This window comes from Telopea speciosissima, chromosome 11 (assembly GCF_018873765.1).
Source record: "Telopea speciosissima isolate NSW1024214 ecotype Mountain lineage chromosome 11, Tspe_v1, whole genome shotgun sequence".
Classification (NCBI taxonomy): Eukaryota; Viridiplantae; Streptophyta; class Magnoliopsida; order Proteales; family Proteaceae; genus Telopea; species Telopea speciosissima.
In genome coordinates, this window is record NC_057926.1 from 55,368,749 (window position 1) to 55,383,743 (window position 14,995).

Here is a 14,995-nt window from a genome sequence, read left to right on the forward strand (position 1 = left end):
ATTGATGATTTGAGATAAATCATAATAAGTAAATAAATTCATAGAAACTCTTAGCATGTTCAGAAATATATAGTAAAATTAAATTCAACTGAAAGGACTTGTGGAAATTCATATATATATAATTACCGTGATTCGGAACCGCACAAAAGTAATTTTCTTCCTTCTGTTCGCTATACAGACAGTGGGTACCATGTTCATCACAATGAGGGCATAATTTGGGAAGGTTCCATTGAAGACGAAACCCAGCAGACAACCACAGCAAAAGTCCTTCAGTATCCCCAAGGAACTGGCGCTGCCGCGCATCCACGGGAAACTTGACCACTTTGCAGTGATCAGCGCCTTGAGTGCCAGCAGGAGGAGGAGGAGATGCAGATGGAGGAGGTTCCACAATAGGAGGATATAAGGTGGAGGAAAAGTGCAGACCAGTGTCTCCGCAGTGTATGTAACCACCCATGAGACCATTATCGTGTTGTGGTATGTCGTGGGTGGTAGTAGGAGGAGGAGGGCATATTCGAAAGGTAAAATTAATGGAGTCGATCAGGTTGAAGGAAAGATGACGACCGGAAATGGGTGGGAGAGCGAAATTGTAGAGGTTATAGCAGCTGTACGATTGTATGAGGTGCGTGAATTTTGTGTCATGAATTACCATCGTCTCATCATCGTGGTCATTGCCGATGCTGTTAAACACCTCAAACCGGTGTGGATTTTCATCGTCAGACTTGACAAATGCTGTTGAGTTGTCAACACAATCGATGATGGCTAACCCGCAGTCCACCATAGATGCATTGGAGAAGGGGTAACCGAAGTTGTGTACCCCACAATTGTAGCGGAAGGGAGTACAGCGTTGGAACAACACGTTATCTTCAGCTGCTGATCCGAGTGAAAGCTGCGAGGACACAAGTAAGAAGAAGAAGAAGAAGAAAGGGAAAGAAGAAAGAAGAAAGGAAGAGGCATGGGATGAAGACAATATTGAGGGAGAACCCATCCTACCTACAAACTCACTCACTCACTCCTCCTCCTCCTGCTATGTTGTTGTTGTTGTTGTTAGTAATCTAATAATATTTCTTTTCTATTACCACTGCCGGTGGTCAGGAGTCAGACGCGCCAATTTACTGACTGACTGACTGACTGACTCGGACCAATAAGAATAACAAAAACAATATGGAGGCTGTTCAGTGGATAGCTAAATGCTTGGATGTGGGTTTTCCTACCTGAAATCGACGGACATGAATGAAATGATCAATAATCATCCAAGCAGAAATTTCCTCCACACCTTTCCAGTTGACCAGCAAGACTAGATTTTCCAGTCTTCTCTAAAAAACAATATCTCATCCATTTGGATTTGGCTAACGTTACGTTACTTTGAAAAGTCATCAGCAGCCTTGGGCTTGCATGAAACGTCTCGCTTGGGGTGGAAGGTTTTCTTGGTGAGAAACAGTAGATAGAGCTTAATATTATTCTTGTAATGGAGCATTGATTACGAATTGGTACGTAGTGAAAAAGTATACTGCTCGTCTACTCTTTTTAATACGATTTATTTCATTTGCTATTGGACTTACCTGAGTGATTAGATGGAACTAACAGTTAAAAGTTTGAATTATAGAGTGGAGTGAAAGAAGGTGCAGACAGACAGAGACAGAGAAAAGGAAAAACGCGTCGATTGTATGTGGTGGAAATTTGGTAGTAATGGAGCCATGGATGGAGGGAGACTCCGGTCTTGATCCCCCGCCTCAAAACAAAAAACCCAACGTGGACTTAGAAAACCAGAAGTAGCAGTAGAGGGTGAAGTCATGGACGGAGACTTGGGCAATGCTCTTCTCTCCAGTTCCCAAAATAGCATATCTTCGCTCTTTGGACGCCTACTCCCCCAATTTGTTCATCTGCTCTAAATCAGATTCAACGATGGAAATATTGATTGCTTTCAGAGTTATTTCCAGGTGAAAGGATTCTAATAACATCTATCCGAGAAAGGTACGGTAACCATAACTACATTAAAATTTTCTTGGCCATGTCCTTTTTATCCCCTCAACCTCAACTAAGTTTTTTTGTGCTCTATTTTTACCTGTTGAACTTGATTTAATTCAGATGTATAGTAATTCTAAAGCTCAACTATGCCTTATTAGTGATGAGAGTGTGAACAGCATAAAACATTCCTGTTTAATTTTTTCTGAACACTTACCCTTTAAAGGCAAAAGCAACTCCGACGATCCGATCCCCAAACGATTCGAATCGGACCGATTCGATCGACTCTTCGAAGCTGCCATTTCTACCTTCTCGGAGCTGAAACGCATCTTCCACGCGTTTGAGAACTCGAACATGGCGACATAACCAGGATCCAGACCCAGGAAAGGATTGGATAGTTGCTGGCAATAGTGGTAAGCGAGAGGAAAATACCACCAGAGGAGATGGAGTCGAAGATGCTGACGAGCAATTTCATGTCGCCGATGGAGACGTTGAGGGGATTGAAGGATTTGCAGAAACCTATGGCGCTGATGATGACCCAGTGGAGGACACCGCTGCGTTTGCACTTGGTATCGTCAATTTCGCTGGGGATTCCAACAGTGCACCCACATCGGCAACACATTTTTGTCGGAGTCGATGACAGAAACCCTTCCAAGGGACATCATACAACGAGGGTCGATGCAGCCAACCAAGGCCAAGCCTGATATTTTATGGTATGAGGACCTCAGATTTCTGAGGAGTTTTCGATCGAGAGCAGCTCAGGTTTTAGGGGCCGCCGGGAGCAGGACTTTAAAAATAGGGATCAGATCGGCAGGCTTGAATCGGAATCCCTTGCGACCGGACCCGATTCTGGCCGATCCCATTTCAAAAGCTAGGGTTAGGGTAACTTTGGGCCGATTCTGATTAATTCCTCACTGATCCTAATCGATTTAGGACAGATCCGGATCAGACTTCGGAGAGGGTATGGGTGTCAATCGGCCAGGCCCTGTCAATTTCCTTCGGATCTAATTGGTCCACACCATTTTAAGGCCCTGGATTGTTTCCGCCTTTTGAGGTAATCAAGCTTCATAAGTCAGGGTAGGCACATGTTTCTTTTTGGTTGGTCAGCTACCAAGCTGTAATGGACCTTATTGACTAATTGGTCTATAAATGGTCCTTAAATGGGCTATAACGGTCCCAAAACGGGTTATAAGCAAGTTAAAAGGGTTTCAACTGGCTAATCAAATTATAAACATCCAGGTATCCCACTCTTGTCTATCGAAACAAACCCGCCAAATCAGTCTTTCACAAAATTTGATCGGTTCCAATCGGGCAATCGTTGGCCCACCACCTTGCACGGAGAACGCTCAATTATCAATCTATCGGTGCTTGAGCCCGATACGGTTAGTATCCAATCGGGCTAGTCTAGGACGTCAACCGGTTGATTCAGCAATTTATCAATGCCTACCAATACGGGCCAACTTTTGACACCCCTAGGGCAGGGGTGGCTCATGGTAGAGGGGAAGGAATGGGTGAGAAGTGGTGGCAAAATGGAGGGCGAGGGAGATGTCGAAGAGAGGTTGTGGGAATGGGTGCTAGGAGGGGAGGGAAGGGGAGCAAGGATACTTTAGGGATTTTAAATTTATAGGGGAGAAAGAGAGGTGAGGGTTTGCTCTTTTTTTAGATAATTAGAAGAAAAAAAACTTTTAAGTAGGGAGTTTGGGTAACCATAGGGACGTGATTGAAAGTTTCTCAAAATTAACATAGGGGAGCAACAACAACAACTTAGTACCATACTTATCTGTACCATAGACAAATCATTGTAGACGACATCAGGCATACATTACATACATGGCATCAAAATCTTTTTTTTTTTTTTTTTTGGATAAATGCATCAAAATCTGAAAACATGAGTGATGGGGTTGAGTCGAGCCACTAGCCCCATCGATCACTCTCCTTAAGATTTTAGATGCCCCAATGATACGAACCGGGTCTTTGTGAATTGTTCTTCAAGATGTAACAACCCCTCTAAGCCATTCCAATAGATGTTGTAACTTTTGACTCGGGTAGAGTTACGAGAGCCATAAAACCTTTCGAAACATCAGCCAATTCTCTACAGGCTGACCAATTTCATCAAAAGTGAAGTTTCGGGGTCAAATCTCTATTGTTTAAGGGGTCTACTGAGCCTCTAAAGTTTTGGGTGCAATTTAGAAATCTTAGTTTCCTATTTTATTTTTTCTATATTTGTTTGTTTCCTGTTTTATTTAGGTTTCCTATTCTTTTGTAATCCGACCTCCCTATATAAGGGTCGTTTTGAACAATATAAATTATCTTAAAGTTTATGGACGAAATTTCTTTGTATGCTCTTCTTCCCATTGAAATTAGGATTTTCTTTACCTTGAGGATTCGAGGGTCGTGAGTGCTATAACAAGATCTAGCCCCCATACTTCCTACTGTATTAGTAACAGTAATGCTCTTGGGAAACTTCATCTGGACTATAGCTAGATGATGGTTGGTCAACCGCCTATCTGTTGTCTATCTTCCACCAGCTAAAAAATGTACAGACTACTTTTGAAACACATTTGTGGAGAATCAAAAACCTTTTGTAAATCAAAACATACGAACACATTTTTTGAATCTTAAATTCGTTTCAAATACAACACAAGGTTTTAGTGTCAAATGAATTATATAATTCAAATATTAGTGCCAAATGACCTATCTAGAAGAAAGCCTAGCTATGTAGGGATTCCTCCCCCACCCCTTTGAAGGGCTATGTTCTATGCTTCATTTTGAAAGAATAATGTTTTTCGTAGTTACATATTTTAAAAAGGTGAGAGGGATAGGCTCATAGCCCTTGTGTAGTACCAATGGGAGTGTTGGATAAGCATCATATAGTGGGGCAGGGAACTCATCATGTCAAAAGGGGGAAGAGAAAGATAGATGCAACGGACACTAGCTTATGGTATATCGGCAGTGTGCCCATCTGTTTCCCTTCAAAAATTATTTCTCTGTAAGCATTCTTTAATATTTTCTGTTTCTTAAATTCCAAGCACCTAATAACTTTTGGTCAAGAGTGAATGCATTTTGATGTCTCAATTCTCAAGCATGTAGTTATGTATGTATGTATGCCTGTATCTGTTTTGGAAAACTATGCCACATGACTGAAAAAGCAAAACAGTTTTCGGTTGTTTACAAAAGAAAAAGGCAGAAAAATCCTTCCTGTGATCAGAAAACACTTCAACAAAATTTTCTGCACATCAAAGTAATCAGGAATGGCACATATACTCCTTTTAAGTACTATGTACAATGCCCCCAAGCCATAATACTGCTACCAGTGATGTTACTATTGTAATAAAAATACAGGCAGATCGATGACGAAAAGAAGCTAAATTACAATCTAACTAATTTGAATCTGATTATGACAGTACAACATACTCTTCCCATGTACTTGGAAATCTTGAATGCATAATGTGAAGGGGAATCAAACCTAGGCACTGGTATTAGGTGTAGTGGACAGGCTGACCCACTTATCGGTAACGGAATCCGGCGAAAATGGTGGATCAATAGTCTTCAACAACCCTATTTTGTCTGTCTGAATAACTAACTTTGCCTTCTCCACTTTGTAGTCTTCCTTCTCAATTCCCTTCAAAGTCTCCAACACCTCATCCATGGAAGGCCTCAATTCCTTCTCAAGTTGCAGACAACGAAATGCCAACTCTGCCACTGATGTTGTCATCATCTTTACTGCATTATCTGATTCAAACCCAAGAGATGGATCAACCAACTCATGCAATGCTTGATTTTGGATCTTGTTGATAGCCATGTTAGCCAAATTAATCTCATTATGATGCCTATTGATATCTACAGCAGGCTTTGATGATATGAGCTCAATCAAGACCACACCAAAGCTATATACATCACTCTTGTCTGTAAGCTGGTAGCATTGATGATACTCAGGGTCTACATACCCTGGAGTCCCCTGTGGTGCAGTGGAGACATGGGTAACATCTGTGGGGAAGAGACGGGAGAGCCCGAAATCTGCAACTTTAACACCAAAATTGCTGTCAAGGAGAATGTTGGTAGTTTTCACATCACGGTGTATAACATCAGAAGCATGGAGGAAAGCCAGTGCACTTGCTGTCTCTATGGCAATGCTCATCCGGGTAGGCCAAGTGACTGACCCAGCTTCTGATCTATTACCATGAAGATGATCAGCCACAGTACCATTAGGAATGAACTCATAAACAAGGAGGAGTTCACGGCTATGTCGTGAGGTGCAACCATAGAGCTTGACAAGGTTTTGATGGCGTAAACGAGTAAGGATCTCAACTTCATTCATGAATTGTTCAACTCGTCTGTAGTTGTTTTCATAAAGGCGCTTAACTGCAACCTCACGACCATCCTTGAGTTTGCCTGGACAAGAAAATTGGAAGAAAATGATGCTCCATTAATTAAGGTGGTGATCGAAGAAGGGTGAAATATATAAAGCCTAGCTAGCCATAAAAACACAATAAAAGATGTTGTTTCTAGCTTCTTACTCACCATAGTATACAGTGCCAAAGCCACCATCTCCAAGTTCTTTACTAGAATTGAAGTTGTTAGTTGCTTCTTCAAGTTCAGCATAATTGAAGACATGAACTCCGAAGTAGGTGCTGCCCTTTTCAATGTCCTTCAAGGAGGATTTGGAAGTGAATTTTCTAGAGAGAGAAGTTGTAGAAACAGAGGTGCTTTTGCTTTTGAATGGAGTGAAGAGGCCTTCCTTGGGATGGCGTCGTCGGTAGATGACGAAGAACAGGCATGATAAAAGGATTACCCCAGCAAGACAGCCAAAGACTAAGAAAGATAATGAAATAGAATGATCAATAAAGGAGTCTTTAGCAATTGGCCGGAATAGATTTTGGATCTATTAGAATGTATTCTGAAAACTGATTCTTTTTTATTTTTTCGTTTCAGAATGCATTGTAAACCTAGAATCTATCCCGAAAATACATACCAAACACAGTCTAAGTCCAAAATAATAGGAAAAAAAAAAATCCATTCTTAGAATTATAACAATGAGTTCGAACATTAAATTCAAATATTGAAACTACAAGACGAGTGTTACCTATTCCAAGAATCGCTGGCCAAGGTAGGGTGTTCTCTGCCACAAAATCATGAGAACGAACAGATTATCAGTTTGAATAATCAACTCTGAATGTGGATCTCTCACAAAAAATCTCAATCTCATCAGTGATTGAAAAAAAAAAAAATTGAGCTAGACTTGCTTGTTCATGAATTTTACCATAATGCCCCTCATTCCCATTAAAATACAAACTACTTTATTTAAGTATAGCTTGGTAAAATGATCTATGTAACCTTTGTTTTAATATGTTCTAAATCAGCATGTGGGGATTAAAACAAAATTGAAAAAAGTTCTACTGTAATCAAGCTTGGTTACACCAAGAATAACTTATAGAAATAATAGGTAAATCATATCCACTAAGCATGGTGAGGATCATGGTTTTAAATATCCGTATTGGTATTGGTGTTGGTATTGGTCTCTGTCGATAGGCCCGTATCAAACGGTTCTGTCTCATTTTTAAAAAAAATAAATTGAATTTTGGACCATTTTACCCTTACCATAGACTGTTACATCAATATGGTATTGGCCAATGGATGGACGGATATCGATTTTCTTAGAAACCACATTGAAGATGGCTTGCCCAACACGAATAGGTCTGCTCGGAAAAATAAATTATCTACAGTGTCCTAATCTTCTGGTGCACTGCAGTATGGGCCTGAAAGCTTGACACGTGGATGATACGACATCCAACGGTACCGAGCTCAAGAAGAAAGAAAAAAAAACTACCTTGAATCGAATTCGCATCATTGGATAAAGCTTTTTTCATGTGTCGAGCTCTTAGGCCCGCACTGCACTATATCACAAGATACCCACATTGTAGAGGATTTTAATCCAAGTCTGCTCATACATTTTGAAGAGAGAAAGAGAGCCGTATGGAGCATGGTTCATAGTAGGGAGGGAATCAAGAGATTTGCTTTGACTTGGTTTCGTTTCGTAAGACTTACAGCTGTTCTTTCTAGCCAAAAAAATTTTTAAAAAAAAAGAATTACGGCTGTTGGGAAAGTCACAGCCGTCCAACCTAAGGCAGAGACCATATCTGAGAAAATTTAATATACAACTAAGACTATATTATATATATATATATATGTCCCCACAAGTCCCATAGAGACAGAACCGTCCAAGCTATTCAATATATAATATCCTACATATTTCAAATTTGACCTTCAACTTTCCAGTCATAAAACTTCTCATCGAAGCCATTCTTTTCTGTCATCTTCTCACAAATGAACAACACCAAAAAATGGGGATAAAAAAAAAGACTTAAAAAAGAAGGATGCAATGAAATGAAAAGGACTGATGAGTTATAATTAAATAATATCCTCTAACTAGGCTTTACCTAACCAGTTGATGAATAAGTTTGAATTATCTGATTCTGTTCTCATTTTATTCAACTTTGAACAGTGTCTAATCACCTAAGTATTGGAATGACAGAAGATCCTGACCGTTGGATATATGCTAAATATACAGATGGCAAGATCCTGCATTTTTTTAGGGACCCCTACAGAGAATAGAATAAATGGACCACTAAGGCAGGTAATCTGCCCTCCTTTGACATATCAATCAAAAACCTCCAATGGATGCTAAGATGGATTAATGCAAAGAAACAATAAAAGCAAAATGTTAAAAAAAAAAGTTTGATAGATTAATCGAAAAAAATATATACTCAAGAGAAAGAAGAATTGGGAATGGTGGATGAGGACTTACCTGTGCAGCTTTGGCCATTGGATCCATTGGGGCAAAGGCACAAGAACTGTTTCTTGTAATATCCACAGCGACCACCGCTTGCGTCGCATTTACTGCAATTACTACTCTCAGTCCATTCCAACATAAACCCTCTACTTAACAAATCCGAGTAGCTCGTCCCTACCAAATCCTTTGAACTCATACCAGTCATGTCTACGGGTGCACTCACTGTAGACTTGCAGGTGTGAAAAGTATAATTCAGGTACGGCCATCCCAAATCGTTTTCAAACAAGGCGAACGAATGATTCCCAGTAACATTGGTCGAACAATTAACAGGGAATTGATACTCTGAGGAGATGGGTTTTGTGCAGTTATAGAAGAATAAGAGATTAGAGGGTGTGTGACCGAACTCGAAAGGAGTATTGTTGAGGGTAAAATTATGCAGAGGAACAGGGCAACTGTTGGACTCTGCTTCGCTGTTCACCATCAGAAGCGAGTGGTTAGCATAGAAGATGTCTCTGATGAGGTAGTTTTCGTCGGTAATCAGGAGGGTTGGTTCATTGTCCAAGCAGGTTATCTCGTAACCTGGGTTGCCGCAGTAGTTTTTATGCACAAGAGGAATCCAGAAAGGAAAACTTATGTTTGGACCATGGCCACAGCTCTGAGGCTCGCAAGCTTCGAATTTTGGGTCTACTGATTTGGCTTCTTGAATTACGGCACTGAAGAGAAGGAGAAGAAGGAGGAAGAGGGTGGTATTCATCAATTCAGGGAAGAAATTCCTGTCACTGAAAGAGTAACTCATTTGGGAAGAAGGGATCAAAGAAAACAGGGGAGGAGAGCGTAAGAAGAGAGGAAATTAGATGGGGGGGAGATGTAAGGAAAACGAGGAGAGGAATCATTGTTGAATGGTGAATTGGCGATTGCTCCTTTGTGGGTTGGTGCGAGTTTGACTTCGTGACACCATCTTATTTTAATTTTTAGCTTCCCTTTGTTCCTCTGGTTTGAACTAATTTCAGGTATGTCTCCATTGATTGGAGATCTAGAGTAGAGAAATTGGGAAAAGTTCCCTCCCAACTAACAAAAGACAAAAGCATCTATCTATATATATATTTATAATGGTGCATCTGGAAGCAACAGCTCAGTTTCAAGCATATATATGGACCCATGGTGAAGGAAGAATCTTTTCACCATAGGCTTTTAAATCGTTTAATTGAACTCACGAGATAGGGGTATTTGTGACCATGAATAAATGGAGAATCGAAGTTAACTATGAATCCAAAATCCAATCATAAGATCGCATCATCAGTGGAGAAGGAATTCTACATCTTCTATATAGTCAAATATGAGAATATGTCTAAAAAGAAAAAGAAAAATAAACTAGACTTAATCAAAGCTTCAAAGGAATCATCTTTTGTAACAGATGTTTGAGCATGGACCATCCAATTGGAATAATCTTTTTTTTCTTTATATGGGTTCAAAGTGGTTATATAGGGGAGGACCAGCCCACTAGGAGAAAGCAATGTTTGTACTCTTTGAGTCTTGACTCTTTAAAATGGTGTTTCCCTTGCCATGCAAGTTAGGGCAACTGGGAAAATATGTAGTGAAACAGGGGCAATTCTGGTAGTTTGAACTTTGATCTGTTTTGCTTTGTTGAACCGAAGGGTGTTGACTTAGGGAGGGGGAGGGGGAAATAGAAGAAACGTCTTCTGCTTTCTCAAAGAGACATGGACGGCAAGTATTAATGATGAATTGAGACTTTTGATTACCAAGAATGCCTCTTGCATATTCAAAAGGGAATTAGATGAAGAGATGACGACAATACAGAGATTATAAACTTAGAATTGAGATTCGGAATCGGTGTAAAATCAGTTATAATCGGTCAAAATATGTCCTAACATTATTTTCATTTAAGGATCGACGAGCCGAATGCGATCCCGATTCATAAAAATCCTACCCTGGGACAAGACGAAGGCCAGCTAGTTCGGCGGTGATCTTACAAGCAAAGACAAATTAATAGGTGTGGAAGTAAGTTAACCCTACCTGAACAAATATTGAAATTTACGTACTTAATAGGTTATTGGTATTGACTGTTGAGGAGCTGAGGTAGGTAGATCGCTTCCCACTTTCACAAAGTCAAAAAACACTTCTCCTTCAATCACGGCGGCTCCAATCCAATGGATGGTTTTTCAATTTGAAATCTATCTTCTTATAATATGAGAATCCAAGAACGGCTAACTCCCACCGTTCTAAATTCTTAACTTCTATTTCTTGCAGATAATCCAAAGAGGGGAGGCACACATAAATATATCAATGATACTAATTAGGGAAAAGATTCTCTGAGCCAACTACATGTATCACTCTACTCAATGAAATAAGAACCTTCGACCTTCCCATGTACAAATTCCCGTTTCGCTGTCCCTATGCCATTTGCTCAAAGAACCTTCTTCTTCTTATTATTTAATACGTTATCATATAAATCTCTTATCATACATCTTTCTATTTGACATCTACAAGCAGGGATTTAGTTCACCGTATCATGATTGATATTGATCGTCGATGAAACTGTTACTGATAGCATAATGGATCCTTAATGTGTATCAATTCACCATTTTTTTTTTTCATTTAACAAAAAAAAAACAATCATATACTTATTGTATCGGGTGATCCGTATGGACCAATTATAGGTATAGAATACAACCAATACAGACATATATATCAATATGTAAGAAGGTCTTTGGGTGTGAATCAGCGGTGGTGTCGGATTGGTGGAAATCAGGATCGATCACAGCTGATTTTGATCCGAATCGATCAATTCCCGATTCTTAAAACCATGGCGAGGAATGAGGATTGCTGAGATAGTATGTATATAAGAAGAAGAATAGGAAGCAAATGAGACGAAGAGGTGGACGTAGTAATACGTACCTTGGGGTTGGGGACACATAGTATCGTAAGCTTGATCGGTGCAAAAGCAAGTAGGTTTGCCCAAAGTGGTGTTATAACCACATGTCCCACCCGATTCCATGCACATCGCACAGTCTCCATCAACGATGGCAAACCACTGCAACACGAAACCCCCAACAAGAATTGTGCCAAGAGCTGACGAATTATATAGAATCTCCTCTACATTCGTTTCATGAACAGGAACGATGACAATTCTGTTGCAGCCTCCTTTCATGGAAAGTTCTTCTGCTTGGACTTCATCGAATCCGACTGTAAATGGAACTAAGCCACTACTACCCTCCCCATTATTGACGCTGCAAGTAACATCACCCACTTTAACTGGTTTCGGATTTCCATTAACCATGACGGAGGAGTTGGAAGCGCAACCGAAGAATAGAGTCAAATTGATGTAACCAGAAGCATAATTGAAGATGGTGTAATTGAAGGTGGTGTTTACAAGGACTCCTCCGCCGCCGCCGGAAGTGCAAATTGAATCTTCAGATAAACCATTCTTGACGATCTTCATGGTTCGGTTATCAGTAATGATATCAAGAACACGGTAGTCTTGTGTTTCAATCGTAATCGTAGCTTTCTGGTTTCCCACGCATTGAAGATCAAATTCTGGGTACCCACAGTAATCTCGTCTTGTATTTGCATTGAAAGGGTATTTGATCATTTGTGGGATATTTCCACACTTGAACTGCGAGGGTGTGCAGTTTGAATATCTATAGTCATATTCAGGTAAGGATGATGAGAAGGGGAAGAAGATGAAGATGGCGATGATCAATGGGAAGAACAACATCTGAGGAATATACATAAGGAGGAAGGAAACTGGATCAATAATACTCTCTCAATACTCAAAAACTAATGAAGAGAAGAGAGACTTTAGATGGAGCTCAAATTATAGAGAATATGTTCAGGAGGAGGAGGAGGAGTTTGGGATCGATAAATGACCTCAACTTATGTACACAATCCATTTAAGTTACTTTTCTATGACTACATGCATGGCCTTTGGACCAAGTTAGCAGAAAGATATGAATGACTTTTGGTAGTTCCCGGAAACCTCTCGGATGAAGAAATTGCGTCTTCCATTTGGAATAGTAAGAGTAGTAGATGACTAAACTTCCTTCGTTTAAGAGCTAATTGTCTTAAAAATATATGTTGGTTGTGCAATTGTAGATATATACATGATGTGCCTACGGACCTTCAACCTAGAAAATTCTATTTGAATCCTACCTATGAATTCCTTCAAGTCTTCTCTATAAGGGAAGTGATTTCATGCACAGCCCACTTTAGGGCTGGGGTTGGAGGGTTATCATATATAACTTCATTTAAGGGAAAAAGCATCTAGAATATAAGCTAAAAGCATCCAAAAATCAAAGACAAAAAAGCAACCAAGTCACGTGTTAATTGCTTCAACCAACACCTCTCTTTGTGTGTAGGGATATCTCATGCCCTCAATCACTGATTCACTGATTGTTGAAACTTAATAACTAAAGGTAGGGGTGTCAATCGGTTGGTTTGTATCGGTTTCAGTGTGAGAATGAGTGATTCTAAAACATGATCCAATAAGGGTGCATCAGTTTTATTACGTTTTTTTGGTTTGGGTTTGAGTTCTATCGACTTTTCTTATCAGTTTATTACCGGTTTGATTTACTATTTGTTTTTTTTATGTTAGTATGGAAAAATGTGTTTTTTTTTTTTTTTAAATGAATTTTGGACTGTTATGTATTGGATTATTTCAGTTTCAGTCCGTTTTGTAAGTTCGATTCAATATCTTATTGGTTTTAGTACAGTCCGATTTGGTTTCAGTGTCATAAAACCCCAGCCCAAAATATGATCCAATAAGCTCACATCGATTTTAGTCGATTTGGGTTAGATTTTGACACTCCAAAATCATGATCCTATTATCGAATTGGTGGATTTGGATTATTCGGGGTCGTTCTGACTTGGCCAATCCCCTTTTAAAAACTAGGATTAAGGGAGAGATCATCTGATTCCGATCAATCCAAATCTAAATCAGATCAGAATATATCAACCGGGCTAGATTTGGCTCTTTAAACCTTGGATTAACATTAAAAAAAAATTAATAAAAGAAATATCCCCAATTGACCATCATGCATTGACTTGATGAAAAGTACACCGAGACTGACTTTAGGGTGAAGGAACTTTTGTCCTCGAGCATAATTGAAATTGTAAAATAAGTGTCGTATAAAGACTCTAAAGTCTAATCTGGAAACTCCTTCACCTATCTGGTTAGATTAATCAAATTGAATTTTCAAGAATAGGAAACACATGGATATACTTGGACCTCCTCTAATTAAGGACAAAGATATAATGGATCATTTACCTTACAAAAGAAGCTGCTAAGAACAAGATACAAATTAAAGTATCCTCGAATTAATTTTGAAGGACAAAATATGTTAGTTTTACTAGGATAAGAGGCTATCTAAGATACTTATTTATTTTTTCTTTTTTTCCATTAGGAGCCATACAAGGGACCCACAGAGAGGTTAAAGAATATATAATAGTTCTGTGATCAAAGATGTTCGATCTCAAAAGAATTTGATCTTGACCAAGTCCATGAGCCAACCACATGAGCTAGATACTAAACATTAATGTTACAGGAGATTGATAATGAGATGTGATAGAGAGATGGCAAGAGAGTAGATATTTTCTAAGAAAGAATTGAAAGTATAGGTACAATTGGAGATGAAATAGAGAAAAAAGCATGAGAACAGATTTCTTTCTAATTAGAAGGAACTAATTAAAGAGTATTGGTCCAATTGATGACTTTGATTCAGATTGTTTATTTTATGAGATTTGACTCGTGATGGAGAATATATAGACTCCGGCTCGTGTGATTCATATGTTATGGACTTTTAATATTAAATAACTAATTAATTGGGTTTTATATTTAGCATCAAGTTTATCCTTCCGGGTGGAGAAGAGACAATTTCCTCTCTAATGGTGATATAATCTTGTCATTAGACTTTTATGTTATCATTAATTTTCACAATATATTATTATTATAATACTCTTCCTTATATGGATCAAAGGGTTTAGATTTCTCTTTACCATAGGTGAAGAAAATCTCGATGTTTTATTTTGTGATTATAAAATAAAGGAGAAGAATTCTACTTGGTCGCGTGCAGCATGTAGTCCCTGCATCTAAACATAGTATTGTGCAAAATGACAATTGTATTTTCATGAATGAAAAGGCAAAAATCCCTGAAGATGCAATGATCATTTTGCAAAAAATTGTGTCTGACCGCAAAGGCCACCCATCAAACGTGATCAGATGGCGTT

At 39.1% G+C, this 14,995-nt stretch overlaps 2 protein-coding genes across 2 annotated transcripts; both read right to left on the reverse strand.

The window, feature by feature from the left end:
* Window positions 1–5,163: 5,163 nt before the first annotated feature.
* On the reverse strand, window positions 5,164–9,905 carry LOC122645395 (LEAF RUST 10 DISEASE-RESISTANCE LOCUS RECEPTOR-LIKE PROTEIN KINASE-like 1.2). The gene is made up of 3 exons (XM_043838703.1): window positions 8,744–9,905; window positions 6,484–6,774; window positions 5,164–6,354 (listed from the first exon to the last, which is right to left on the reverse strand). The coding sequence occupies exons 1-3, from the start codon at window positions 9,546–9,548 to the stop codon at window positions 5,429–5,431; spliced, it is 2,022 nt and encodes a 673-aa protein (XP_043694638.1). The 5' UTR covers window positions 9,549–9,905; the 3' UTR covers window positions 5,164–5,428.
* Window positions 9,906–11,528: 1,623 nt separating this feature from the next.
* On the reverse strand, window positions 11,529–12,488 carry LOC122645396 (LEAF RUST 10 DISEASE-RESISTANCE LOCUS RECEPTOR-LIKE PROTEIN KINASE-like 2.7). The gene has a single exon (XM_043838704.1). The coding sequence runs from the start codon at window positions 12,486–12,488 to the stop codon at window positions 11,529–11,531; it is 960 nt and encodes a 319-aa protein (XP_043694639.1).
* Between the last annotated feature and the right edge of the window lie 2,507 nt (window positions 12,489–14,995).